At 38.0% G+C, this 14,739-nt stretch overlaps 1 protein-coding gene across 1 annotated transcript in view; it reads left to right on the top strand.

The window, feature by feature from the left end:
- Positions 1–13,560, top strand: part of ENPP1 (ectonucleotide pyrophosphatase/phosphodiesterase 1) — a 72,419-nt gene extending 58,859 nt beyond the window's left edge. Inside the window, exons 20-25 of the mRNA XM_036120819.2 lie at positions 371–525; positions 2,081–2,210; positions 3,469–3,549; positions 4,424–4,556; positions 6,384–6,546; positions 9,456–13,560. Coding sequence (XP_035976712.2) covers positions 371–525; positions 2,081–2,210; positions 3,469–3,549; positions 4,424–4,556; positions 6,384–6,546; positions 9,456–9,626 — 833 coding nt within the window. The 3' untranslated portion in view covers positions 9,627–13,560. The remainder of the gene's footprint in view (positions 1–370; positions 526–2,080; positions 2,211–3,468; positions 3,550–4,423; positions 4,557–6,383; positions 6,547–9,455) is intronic.
- Positions 13,561–14,739: the final 1,179 nt, after the last annotated feature.

Genomic DNA, 14,739 nt, shown 5'->3' with positions numbered 1-14,739 from the left:
ATCCAGAAACTTCTCTGTCTGGAGTTTTCCCTGAAGAATAAGTCATTAAAATAATGTTTAAAGAATTTAGCAATATTCTTTAAGTCCTAATGCTGAAATTTCTAGCAATCTCGCATAGTGTCCTCTTGTGATATCTTGCTATTACATTGATCTTTCAGAATCTTCATAGGCAAAAACTATAGTGAACCTCTTTTGTTAATTGCTTATGGTTCTGCTCTTTGTAATTAGCTTTTTTTTTTTACAGTTAAAAGTAACTTTTCAATAGGGTTAAGTAGAGGAAAGAATTGGATGAATATATCATTATATATTGTCATACAATTCACAGTAAGTATGTTTGAATGGTGGTTTCATTTTTCCCCTACAACCCAAGAGAAGGTTATTAAGCGCAGCACTTTACCTTATGGAAGACCCAGAGTTCTCCAGAGGAACACTTCGGTCTGTCTTCTCTACCAGCACCAGTTTGTGAGTGGTTATAGCCATGACTTCCTGATGCCCCTTTGGACCTCTTACACCGTCCACAGAAATGCAAGTATTGGTTGCCTCTTTAGCTATGTGTAATTATTTCAAATTATCATTAAGCAAAACATCGAAAGCAGAGTTAGTTTGGGTCAATTAATCTTGGCTCTAGCATCAGTTCCTGAATTAGAAGATCACTGAACTCTGAGTCAGAAGATTAGGTTCTGGTTCTGGCTCTGCCACGAACTAGCCACGTGACTTTGAGACTCAGAGCGGATTTCTTCTTGTGTGAAATGAGGGACGTGCAGGCACTCAAAGTTTCTCCCTTGCTTTTTGTTTGTATTAATATTTTAAGATTCTGATTTATAATTTTATGGAATCAATTTTGCAGTCAGGCGCAGTGACTCTTCTCTAAATACATAGATGTGTGAGCACAAGGATTTTCCTCGGCGGCGTTCACCTGAGGGGATCCTCACTGATGGGGAAGGCCATGAAAGCTCAGTAACCTCCCTGCATATACCACTTACAGGAAGACCCCCAAACCAGACCAGAGAGAGTCCGGGGATCTGTCCACCTCCCAAAACACAGGAAGGCCTTGAGAAGAGTTGGAGGGGGGGGAGCAGGCAGAAAAAGACCACCATTCCCCCTCACCTCTGCCCCTGGCTGCCCTGGTAGAAAGAGTAACAGAAGTGAGGCCTTGAAAGAGAGAATGGGGAAGGGGAGGAGATTTAGATTTTAATCAAATTGAAGTTTTTAAACTAGACCAACCAGATTTTCAGGAACTGAATGCCTGGCAAGCTACAGGATGGCCTTAAGGGGTGAAAAGGGGATTTGAGAGAGCTTAATTGAGTGTAGCAGCTGGATTTAAAAAATAAAACTATTGTTAATACTCACTGAGAAAGCGAAATAAGAAGATAGGGATATGTGCGGGTATATATGTAATTTCTCTGTTACAAATATATATATTATGTACCCACACATAGTCACATAATTCCATAAAGTTTCTACCATAAATTTGATTGTTCTAATTTTGAAGACTATCTTTCAACAGTGTAAACACATTTTTTACTTGACTTTGTGATATATAGGAATCTGCACAGTGTTTTGTAGGTCCCCATCAGATCTACTGTTGTTTCATGCCTTAATTACAGTGTTCTTTAATTCTGTTCAAATGTTCGGTTTTCTTCTGTAATCAGTGCTGCATAAATTCAGTCATCAGTGCTCCTGAGGTTTCCATGCTGCACTGCTATTCAGTGGCTCCCCACTCTCAGCCTTAGTCTGCGCAGTTGTGTATGGAAGATAGACTCGGGTCTCCCCAGATCAGCATTTGGCTACATAAAAGTTTGCAGTTGACTAAACAAAAACATGATACACAAAATTAGCCCAGCATAATAGGAAAATATTTGCACATATATGATAAATGACTAGTATCTTTATAGCGTAAAGAGTTTTTGCATTTCAGTTAGAAAAAAGATCAATATACTGCTAGAAAAATGGGAAAATGGTGAAGGACAGCTCGAGCTCTATGATCGTATGGTGTGATTCATCTTCAGCTACTCATAAAGCAATCTTCTTTCCTTTTGTATGCCTGACACCTGATGGCTCTTTTCATTTTGTTTTCCAGGACAGTTTCTCTGCAGAAGACATTTCCAACTGTCTTTACCAGGATCTTCGAATTTCTCTCAGTCCTGTCCATAAGTGTTCATTTTATAAAAATAACGCTGAGCTGAGTTATGGGTTCCTCTACCCACCACGTAAGTTTCTACCTCCCTGACCTTCCCTTTCTCTTGGCCTCTTTCTCTCTTCCTTTTCTTTTCCTTATGAGGCCTGGTACATCATCTTGTTTTTTAATTGGTGAAAATGGTGAATGGGAAGTATAACTCTTAGGGAAACTTTTTAAAGTGTCTAAAGTTTGAATTTTAGAAAACTTTTGCTTTTGTTTGGAGGGTAGTCTTTTTAGTGCAGATGCTGTAGATAGGACATTCTTTACTTTTCTACATTTCTTTTACACAGAATTTGAGAAAGCTTGGGTCAGAAGGATATATCAGGGTTCTTAGAAGGAGATATTTTGTTTATTAAAAGGAAAAATGTAGGGGCACCTGGGTGGCTTAGGCCATTAAGCATCTGCCTTTGGTTCAGGTCATGATCCCAGGGTCCCAGGGACCAGGGAGCCTGCTTCTCCCTCTCCCTCTGCCCTTCCCACCCACCTACCCCTGCTCGTCACTCATGCTCTCTCTCTCTCAAATAAGTAAATAAAAATTTTTAAAAAAGGAAAGATGTAATTTGTCAAAGAACTAGGGGTAGGCAGAGCCTAAGTGTGCTTGCTCTTTCACAGAAATGGAGCCGCTAGGGAATAGCTTTCTTTTCTTTTTGAGGTTAAGTGTTCAATTTCTAATGTGGCAAATTTGTGTGTTAATGAGAAGACGTTTTGAGGCTGGCCTTAGAAGGCAAAAACCAGAAGGCTCCAGGTGCTCAAATATTCTCAATATCCAGTCCAGTCCCCGGAGTAAGTGTCTGAAGTCAGAGCTTGGCTATTGCTTTATAAAAATAGACCAGGCCCAAGCCGAAAATCCATACAAAGGAGCCTTGTACAGCATTTCGAGGCAGACATCCTGCGATGTTTTTTCTGGGTAGTAGGTGTTCTGAAGCCAGATGTTCTCTTTTTTCTTCTCACTGTGGAAGAGTTTAAGGAAAGAGGGTTGTCAACACGATACAGTTTTAGTTGAAATAGGCAAATAAGGTAAAATTTGAATATGTTTAATTTGGGGCTGTTATTAAGCTTTTGTTTCTTTGATAAATTCATCTTGAAGAAGAAGAGATCTAAATATTTTGCTTTTTTTAAGGGACTTGACCAAACACATTGCACTTTCCCTTGACCTCATACCTAGGAATGTTTTATGGGTTTAAGGTGATACTCAGCTAATTTTTTAAATGCCCTCCCATGAGAAAGTATAATTTCTAATGTTATTCATGAAGAATGAGATAGTTGTCTTTTTTTTATTTTCTTTGTAGAACTAAATAAAGGTTCAAATCAACTATATTCTGAAGCATTGCTGAATACTAATATAGTGCCAATGTACCAGAGTTTTCAAGGTAAAAAATTTTAACCCTTTATCTCACAATTTCAATGAATTTTCTGTATATTATAGGTATAATTTATATTAATAAGGCTGATCCTCTAAATTAAATGACTATCAAACATGTTTTTATAGGTGTATGTTCTCAGAGGTATACATTTTTATACATTCTTAACTTTGACAATACCAGTACATAAAAATTCTACAACTATTAGAATTATGACATATTCCAATACCTATTATTCTACTTTGTATTTACATGTTTATAAACATTTTTTGATGGAAAAAGTATGTAATATTCTTCCTAAGTTATCTGGCTAATATAGTCTACTAACACATTAACTTTCAGTTTGTTTCCCATTTAAGTTTTGGAAGTTGTTGATAATTGTTTTTGATCTTGAAATGAATAGATTTTTATATCCTTATTAATTATCACAGTATTTGGTACTTTTACAAAAATAAATTTAAATTATTCTTCGAGTGACATATAGAATTTCAAAATATAGAGTATACTAGGAGATTTTTACTCTAATTTACGTGTAGAATCATTGTGAATATTTCACAGGGAATATTCAGATATTAACAGTAAATCTGAATAACCTGCCTTGTTTGTTTATGTTCATGGTTTTTTATGCCTAATGATGATCTGTTATCCAAATTCATGCTGATGCACATCGTCAGAGATGCCCCAAATAGTGTTGAATTCAATGTTTGTCTCTTCTGCCAAAGCTGAACAATGGATTTTTGGCCTCACACTAAGACTGAAGCCAAATTTGACTTTGTCTGTAATTATTACAAATGCTAATTTTGAATAAAGTTGTTGAGTTATTTCACATGACAGCATGGTACCTCCTTGTTTTGAAACTACACTGACGTCCTTCTTGTTTTAGTTATATGGCGCTACTTTCACGGCACCCTTCTGCAGAGGTATGCAGAAGAAAGAAATGGCGTCAATGTTGTCAGCGGTCCTGTGTTTGACTCTGATTACGATGGATGTTATGATTCCTCGGACACCCTGAAGGGGTAAGAACATATTTCATTTACTCTTAAAAACAGCTGTCACTTGGGCTTACCATCCAGTTGAGTCAGCAGAGCCTTTTCTGTCTGATACTATTCATATTGATGGACATGACATTTCTTTTTTTTTTTTTTTTTTTTTAAGATTTTATTTATTTCTCAACAGAGAAAGAGAGACAGCGAGAAAGGGAACACAAGCAGGGGGAGTGGGAGAGGGAGAAGCAGGCTTCCCACCGAGCAGGGAGCCCCATGTGGGACTCGATCCCAGGACCCTGGGATCATGACCTGAGCTGAAGGCAGATGCTTAACGACTGAGCCATCCAGGTGCCCAACAGACATGACATTTCTGATTACACTGGAAGCCCCTTGAAATATCTGATTAATTTTGATGTTTTGCTCAGTGTTCAGTGGAATGGTTTTTTAGAGGAAAGGAGTGTTTCTCCTCAACTCAGCTTAGATGAGTAATTCTTGAGCTCAGATTAAACACTGAACTCTACCATATGTTAAGAAGGTAACATCCATGTTTAAAATCTCTGTGTGTAGCTAATTGTTAAGATACTGTCTTCATTAACTACTGCTGGTTGGAATTGTTAAGATACTGTCTTCATTAACTACATGTGGTGTGGCTAGAGGCATCCTGAGTGGAAGAATCAGCAGGGTTATAAAGCTGTAGTGTCCAAGCGTAGGCCTTGGGCGAATGTCACAGCTTTTACCCAGCCTTGCTTAGAGGGAGATTGAATGACATCTTGAGAGAAACCATGAGTGGGTACTAGTTTTATAAAGTAGAGTGACAGAACATTTTAGAAGCCATTTGATCTTTCTTAATAACAGCATGATTTTTTGAAGCAATATTGCTATTAAGGCTACAGGAAAAAGAGAATGAATTGTCTGCTGATGTTCAGCTCTTTCCTAAGAACTGCTTTCTCAGGCGGCTCAGGGATTACTCTTCACACACGTATATCTGTGAGACATTAGTTTGTACTGTGTAATTTACAAACAGTAGTTTGTCAAATGACAGGGTTTTGGGGTTTTTGTTGTTGTTGTTTTTACTATATCCCTTGAGGCATAAGGGTCCCAACCTAACTGCCTCAGAGGTCACAGCGGTAGAATGGGTATAGAAGAGAACTTCACACCTTTCACATCCCACCAGAGCTCTCTGTTTTAATCAGTTTTACATATTATGGTTCCACATAAGATTATAATTGGAGACAGTGCTCCCACTGCCTTAAATTTGGAAAGATGCTGAAAAACAAATAAATAAACTAGCTTTGAGATCAAAGGAAATAGAATTAAGACGAGGTAAAATATTACTTGGGACATGTCGGAGAATATGCTGCAATTTAAAAGAAGTTACTGGGATGAGAAAGGAAATCCTTTTAAAACAAAGGTGAGTTCACAGAAACAGGACTTCTCCGGAGGGGCTGGAATAGAAAAAACCCCACGCCAGTTTCCTCTCTGTTTACTGTCTGTGCACAGCAGCCTAGAGTTGAGAAGACTGTCAATAATGCTTTAGAATCTTGGTTGTAGGTATTCGAGAATGATACATTTTTTTCTTTAGTGTCTCAATTCCTTCCAGTGTCTTAAGGTAGAACTAAAAAAAAAAAAAAATCTGAAGTTCAATAAATTTTTATAGAAAATAAAAATTATTTGGCTTGTGTTTATCTGTCTTCTAATTCGTTCTCTCAATTTGGCAGAACATGTTGAGGTATTATGATTACTGATCATAAAATTTCATTTTTAGATGCATTGTATTAAAAATATACTTTACTGAAATCTTCATTAAAAAGAAGAGAGTTATTTCTTTCTTAAAGTGAAGATTGCCGTATTTTCCAGAAACAGCAGACTGATCCGTAATCAAGAAATTCTGATCCCAACTCACTTCTTCATTGTGCTGACAAGTTGTAAAAACACATTCCAGACTCCCTCCCAGTGTGATGATTTAGACAGCTTAGCTTTCATTTTGCCTCACAGGACTGACAACAGTGAGAGCTGTGTGGTAAGTAGCCTCTGTTCATTTATTACCTTAAACGTTGAAAATAAGAATATATTTGTGTGTCCATGTCTGACGTTACTGTGGGGGAAAACAGAATGTGAAGATGCACTTTGAAAGGATATACTTTGAAAAGATGTGGTTTACATGTACTTTGCAGGATGGTTTTAAATTTGATACTCTGAGATGGATGTATCTTTGGAGAAGACCGCCCTTGTCTGTTAAAACACAAAAAAAACAAATCAAAATGTAAAAACTTAGTGCCTGCTTATGGCTTAGCCACTAAATTCTAGGTTTATTTGAACTATGAATTTACTCTTGTTTCAAAACTGGATTTATAATTCCCCAAGTGTTAGCACTGTTATAAATTAGTCTTAAAGTTATGGTTAGGTAGTATTTCAGATTAATTTTCTATATATCACTTTATTATAAAAATCATGTTTGTCCCTAATTATCTTTTCTTATTCTATTGTCATTCAGTGTTTGGAAATAATTGTTTGATGTTATTTGCTCAGAATTAAAAAAACAAAACGAAAGCTAAACTAGTCTTTGAACATCAAGACTTTATTAAAATTTTAGGAATTTTAAAGTTTTTCCTTATGGTGAGCCAATTTTTTTTTTTTTTCTTTCAGAGTACTTCCCAGATTTTCTAGTTGTTTAGCTTTTTTTTTTTTTCACTTTTCTTTTTTTGTCTGTTGAAGTTACAGAATGTAAGTGTAGACCTAAGTTTGCGAAGCAATGTAGCTTTCTCACCAGCCTCATTGAAGGGGTGGTGGATAGCTGGAGTCCTGTAGTCAAAAGGATGTTGAGGCCCCCATCTGAGCTCAGCAGGAGGGAGTGCTGTGATCACTCATTCATTCCTCCCTGCATTTATTCCTTTATCCCTTCTTGGATCCAGGCATTCATTCCTTTAATAAATATGTGTTGCCAGGTACTCTTAGTACAGAGCACACAACAGTGAACAAAACAGACAGTAGCTTCTGCTATGGGCCCAGGAGTAGAATACAGAGATCCACTGTCATCCCTGATCTAGGAGTCTATGTGTCATTCATTAAAATTCATGAAGATATTTCACTCTTTAATTGTTTCTCTGATAACCTGAGAATTAATCACCCAGTCCTCGTAGAATATATTTCTCATTAAGTTATTTTTCCTTATGCTTCAGAATTAGGTACGGAATAGCAGGACTTTACCTATTTGGATGCCTATTGGGCATCTGTGTCTACCAGCTGGTCACTGTTGTGGACACTGTTGGATACATACCAAGTGTTCCCTTCTTCATTGCTTTCTCTTCCTCAAGAGATTGAATAGTCACCAAAGTTATCAGTTAGTGTTGCGTTCAGCAAATAATGAAGAACCCATTTACAATGACTTGAGCAATTAATGGGTACCTCGTGTGATGGGATGCCCAGAAGTAGACAGTCTTGGGTCAATAGCACTATTAGGGACCCAGACCTTTCCTGTCTTCCTTTGCCACTATTCTTAGCATGCGGCACATGTGGGCTAAAGATGGTTTCTACTTTTCTAGATATCATGTCTGAATTCTGGGCCCTCCTCCCAAAGAGACTTATGCATACGTCTCCCTGACCAGAATGATGTCAGGTATTGTGAGTGAGGCGCTGAGTTCCTTTTCCATTTCCACCATTCCAAAAGCTATTGTGCCGATATCTTGAATGCAAACATTTTATCAAATTCTATAATAGCAGTTTACCTAGAAGACACTAAATATTGGACGTGAACCAGAGAGAGGATTTGAAGACATATCACACATACTGACTGATTCCTTCTGTTTCATCTCTGAAGTAGCAACTAAAGATTAGCAGGATGTTAGCCTGAGATATCAGATGCCTTGCCTGTACTTTTTATCTATTCCTGTGTATGTTGGGACAGACGGAAAATATCTACTGGCCAAGCAGTCCACTGAGGCAGGGTTATTCCTCCGAGAGCCAGAGTGAAGATTGTTGTAGAGAAAGAGACTGAGTGGGGCAGCAAGTAGCCTTGGGTATAGTGATGATTGGAGGCTAATGGGAAAATGGAAATTATTGGTCCATTTCCCTTTTATGTGGAAAGTCTATATTTATCATTTCCAACTAATATTGTCCCAAGGGTACAGAAATCTTTATTGGAGGATGTCTTTAAAGTACAATCATAGCCCACCAACCAGTGGATACCTTCTTCATCTGACCTTCTCCAGGAGCCATATTCAGAAAAATGTGTACTTACACATGAGTGTATGATTTCCATCTCTGTTACCTGCCTCAGCTACCAGCTCTGTTTCCATGTGCTGGAGCATGTGCTTTTACTCCTTGTCTGATCTCCTAGTAGCTGAGACTTCACTACCTCCCTAGAAATGAAATTGTGTTTAACCACATCCCCCAACCCTCTCTTCATTGCAACCATGTAAATAACTGATTCTGATAAGCACGGGTGTTTTCATAGTGCATTTGCACACAGCATTACATCTGATCCTCAAAACAACCCTGTAAGGAGGGTGCAGGTAAGAGAATCAGGATTCAGATGTTAAATAATTTGCCTCAGTTTACACGGTGTGGTAATGATAGGACCCAGACTTAAATCTGACTTTCTTTCTGCTTATCCCATGTTCTTTCCACCATGCCACATTGCTTGTGTTTTCCAACATTTTTTTAAACTCACTCTGTTGAAGTTTCTTGCACCAATGTATTCCACTTATACTTCCCCTTTCCCAAATTTGAGACATCTAATTAAACAAAGACGCATCATATATATCAGATGGTGAGCTACTCCAGAGCAGGGATCATGCCTAACGATGCTTGTAGCATCTGCCATTTGGGAGCCAGAGGGTCATAACTCATTGAAATGGGAAGTTGGAGTGCTTGTAGGGAAAGTGAATTGACTGTTCTCCAGTGACTTTTCTTTTCCCCCCATCTTCATAGCATGGGAAGCATGAGTCTTCGTGGGTGGAAGAGTTATTGAGGTTGCACAGAGCTCGGATCACAGATGTTGAACACATCACTGGACTCAGCTTCTATCAAGAAAGGAAAGAGCCAATTTCAGACATTCTAAAGTTGAAAACACAGTTGCCAACCTTTAACCAAGAAGACTGATATTTTTTATTCCAAAAACACACCATAAATGTTTCTGAAAGAACCTTTTATTTTATACAGTCCTCTATTCACGCTGTCGCCTTGTTTGGAAACTGCCGACCAGAGTTAGAGCTGAGAATCCTCTGTGATAAACCGTCTCAGGGAACCTCGCGGCCTCCGCCCGGCAGTAAAAAAATACTCTTATTGAGCCTCGCACATGTTTGAATGTGTAAGAGTTGTTCCAATTTGGGGAATAAAGACAGACCATTCCTAAAACTGCTCTTCTACTTCTCTTAAGGGCAGAAGTAGCTGTGAACCTTGTCTGGACACCAGATATTTGAATTTTATTTTCACTAATAAACTTTTCTGGAACTGGCAACCAGGACACTAATGGATAGGATTGGAATAGTTTGTGTTACCTTAGTATTTTCACAAGGACTTAAAGGTGATTCTGGATTCTTTCTGACTTGGAGTTCCATTCATTTTAGTTTTAACTGAAAAAATTAGTGGAAGCAAAAAATATTTCTAAGGCCCTCTTTCTGTCTTTGCCGACACCCATTCAAAAGCCAAAATATGCGATCCTGTGGGTTTTGTTTTGTTTTTGTTTTTGTTTTTTTTTTTGTGATTGGGCTTCTTCAGATTTAATGTCTTTAACAAGTTAAACTTTGAGGGAAGATCTGTGAATTGAGTAATTGAGTCTCTCTACCTGCTATAAAATTTTATTCTGTATTTGCACAAAAAGAAATATATTCCCATCCTGTTCACTGGTAATTAACATAGGTTGAAAATAGCTCTAAAAGTAGCTATTTTAGACTATTAAAAATGTCTTGGTGGAACTTCAGAGAACTTGTCAACACATGCATGGTGGCATTTTTCATCAAGATGGTAGGAATGTTTTCCTCTATGCACAAAAATGACCCCACCAGCAGCAGAACTATGCTGAGCTGTTTGTTTTGAAGTTCCATAGATTTGGAAAGAATGCATAACCATTGCTTTACATCTTCTTGGTGGTCATGATCAATGAACCTGACCTCTCCACCGCATAGACTATACCTTTTAGTCCCAACCTGTGAACCTTCAAAGGCTTCCTTCGCTTTTAGGCTATGTGGGTTTGATTTAGGTGTTATATTAGTCCACCAAAAATTTTTATTTGTCCTTCATAGGATGATCATTCTTCAACAGACTACAGGCCACAAAATCCTTTAGATAATATGATTTGTATCTAAAAATTATTTAATAATTTAGAAAGTTTTGTTGTTTTTTTTTTAGTCCCATAGGGCCCTGAGGGTTTGTACATTGCTTTTTTCCAGTCTGTCTTCTCTCTGTTGTTTAATTTGGGTCATTTCTATGGTTCTGTCTTTAAGTTCACTGATTATTTTCTTTCTCTAATCCATTTTGTTGTTGAGCCCACCCATTGATTTTTCTATTTCAGTTACTGGTTTATTTGTTTTTTTTCCTAAAATTTCCATTTGGTTCTTCTTTATATCTTATATTTCTTTGCTGAGAATTTTTATTTTTTTGCTGAGATTTTCTATTTTTTCATTTATTCTATGCAATTTATAAATACTCACTGAAGCATTTTTACGATGGCTGTTGCAAAATTCTTTTCAAATAATGCCAGCATGTGTGTCATCTCGGGTTGGCATCTGTTGTCTTTTTTTCATTCAAAAAGATTTTTCTGGTTCTTGGCATGATGAATGATTTTCAGTGGAAACCTGAATATTTTAGGTGTTATGTGACTATGGATCTTATTTAAACCTTCTGTTTTAGCTGACTTTCTCTGACATCAGCCTAGTGGGGGACTTAGGGGCACTGTCTAGTTCTTCCAAGGTGTGGTTACGAGTCCAGGTTTCCCACTCAGCCTCCAGTGACACTTGGGGCGAGATGGGACCTTTGTCGCTGCTGTGCAGGGTGGGAATTCCGCTCCCCCCCCGGGCCTCCACTGATGCCTTCCTGGCTGGGGTGTGCAGGGGGCCTTGTCACTGCTCCCCTGTGGCGTCCATTGACACTGTGGGCAGGAATGCTGGGAAGGCTTTATTATGACCAAGTGGGGATGAGATGACCAGTTGCCTGCTCAACCTTCTCAGATACCACCCTGTCAGGGGAGTTAAGGTACTTCATGACAGACTGTCAAGGCTGCAAGTCCAGGCTCCCCACTTGGCCTTTGCTCGCCTGGTTGCAATTACTGTTTTCTCTCTTGCTAGGCTACTCCTCTTCCAGTCCTTTGGCTAGAGAGCAGGTCTTTCTTAGGACTTCTTTTCACCCACTCTGTTGGCATTTCACAGGTTGTGATGTCTTCAGCTCCAAGTCTGGGACATATGAGCTAAAAAGCAAAAACTCGGGGGAACTCATCACAGTTTTGGCCCTTGGGTCCCAAGGTCCCTAGCCTGCCTGCCTTCTTCTCTCCACCTTTCGGAATCTTCCGAATATATATAATATCTAAGCTTTTTATCTGCACTTAGCAGAAGGATATCTTTTTATATATATATATATATAATATCTAAGCTTTTTATCTGCACTTAGCAGAAGGATATCTACTTCTTTATAGAAGTGTCTCATTGATTTTTATATATTCTTCAAAACACATGCAGACACATGATTGCCTCTATGTAAAGCATCTCAGCAGATCTTAAATGGGTAGATGTCTCTCCCCTTTGCCAGTCACCAGGTAATACAAAGAAGGACAAGTAATAATCCTTAGAGTTTAGGGAGGGAGAGGATGGTGCAGAAGTGTAGATGATCCCTAAAGGGTGGTAATTGTTTAAATGGAGTCATAGGCAAGGTGCCAGGGAGGACAGAGGAGACACTGGGTGGTGTTGGACAGTTTCGGCAGTGACTTCTCAGAGGTGGTGACATTTGGGCTAGAACTTCATGCGAATTGGAGCTCTTCAGGTGAACAGGTAAGGAAAGGACATTCTAACATCCTTTGGATGGATACTCTGGCATTTTCCCATTTACTTCTACTTCTGATATTTTCTACAAGTGTTGCTATGACCAACTTACGATATACAACTACTTTATTTTTCCTGCTTTGTTATAATCATCTCCTGCTCTTAAAAGTCAGACTATTAATGCTATGCTGACTCTAAAGTGAAGAGCATCCACATCTGTTCCTACTTAGCTTGTTTTTTTCAGTTGCTCTTACACAGTGTTTTCTTTTTTTTGTCTTGAAAGAGACCTCTCCTTTGACTGTTTCATCATTTTAAAACATGTGACTGGCCTCCAGTCCCCCAATTTGAGTGGTAAATTCACATGGCTATATATGAAAATGTCTTCATCCTACTATCTACAATGAAGGCTGTTCTTTGTTTTTCATATGCAAAGCAAAACCTTTATTTTCCCCTAACTTTATTGCCATGCCTCTGATCAGTACTTCTTAAATGAGGTAAGTAGCTTCCATATAAAATTTCATAGCTAAGTCAGCTCATTCATGGCAGAGCAAAGAATCAGGTGGAACTTAAAAATATTTAGTAGAAGTTTCAGAGAAAAGAGGGCAAACTTTCGGAGGAAGAAGGCAAATGTTCCGGCAGCGTAGGCCAATGTGTAGAGGACGGTTAGGCCAGTTGGCCCAGTCCTGTTTCAGGAAAGAAGGCGGGTGAGATTGAAGCTAACACCACCCCGTCCTCCAGGAAAGGCTGTTACCACCCCCCATTCTGTCATTAGCTAGAGTAACTATCCTGCCTTGCCCTTGGGTACCTGCTTATCTATAACAGGAATGGGCATTTGAACTTTGAAACTAAATGTGGTGATTACACTTCATGCCAAAGCCTATCCCAGGAATCTGGTGTGTTGGTGCTTTCATAAGCATTAGGTAAAATTGTAACATGGCTACAGTCCAATGACATTTTCCTTGTTTTTTGGCAGTCTAAATATTATAAGGGAAAGGAAAAAGTCTACAAAATATGTCTCTAAGCTAAGAAATGTGGATTTACCAATAAAAATTGTATTACAGAAACTTGGCTGCTTTCGTGTGTGTGTGTGTGTGTGTGTGTGTGTGTGTGTGTGTGTGTGTGTTTGGAGGGTGGGGACAGCGAACGGGGTGGTGGCGTTTTCCCAGGGATGATACTGCATGCAAGGGTTGTAGACAGTTAACCATGGCTGTATTGTTGGAAGGATAAAAAAGAGCCAAAGTTCATTTCAGGTTCACAGAGTAAACATCAATTTCTGATCTGTGACCTATATTCTTGTTTTTGGTATTTTAATTATTTGCAATCATACTTCTAGGTAAAAACAAAAGACAGGCATGTATAAATATACTTCCAGTATGTAGAATGGTCTGAAACCAGAGGGAAAGTATCCAATTTGTAACTTCCATAGATTTTTTTCAATGTGAAATATTTATACTTATCCTTTCCATTACACATAAACAGCAATTAAAGGAAAAATAAAGATATTTACTAGAAATTATAGCCATGGCAGAAACTGTAGATGCATAAAATATGTTCTAGTCTGCTAGAAATGAAAGAATCTCTGCAATCAGTATTATCCTTGTTAGATGTCAAAAGGAAGCAACAGAAAAAAGTGCACCTTTCATTCCACCCCAGTGTCATAGTTTTAAATTTAACTTCACACTTGCCCATAAAACCTCAACTCAGGGGGCAGGATTTTAATAAAAATAACACATTCATTTAAAACCCATATAGAATTTCATTATATATCAAATTCAGAACTCAGTATAGGCTTCAGCTTTCACAGGATAAAGATTCAAAACGAATAAATTTCCAGGAAATGAGATTTTTATATCTCTTAATAATTTTGCCCCAAGACATCCAGGTATTTTTCACTATCAGATTTTTTTATGCCTACACTTAGATGACATTGTGCTAAGTGTAATATAAAGAAAGTGAAACTTTCAGAACTGAAGGTTTATAAGTTAATAGAGACTGGAGATTATTTTAAATACATGAGACCAAAATTTTCTCAGTTCAATGAATGGATCTCATTGTTCAAATTTTTACAATTTAAAAAATCTCAGATCAAAACCTACAATTTTGCATTCTCTATTATATAAACTATTCTAGATCTTGACACAATGTCACTGTTTTGAAGATTTACTCACTTTTATGAAGGTCCAAACAGAAATAGTGGTTAACCTGTGAGGCCCCGTTTGTGTACTTACGTGTTTTTAAGATGT

Source organism: Halichoerus grypus, chromosome 9, assembly GCF_964656455.1.
Source record: "Halichoerus grypus chromosome 9, mHalGry1.hap1.1, whole genome shotgun sequence".
In the NCBI taxonomy this organism is placed as follows: domain Eukaryota; kingdom Metazoa; phylum Chordata; class Mammalia; order Carnivora; family Phocidae; genus Halichoerus; species Halichoerus grypus.
Note: the sequence above shows the minus strand (reverse complement) of the source record. Positions and strands in the feature narration are given on the sequence as shown.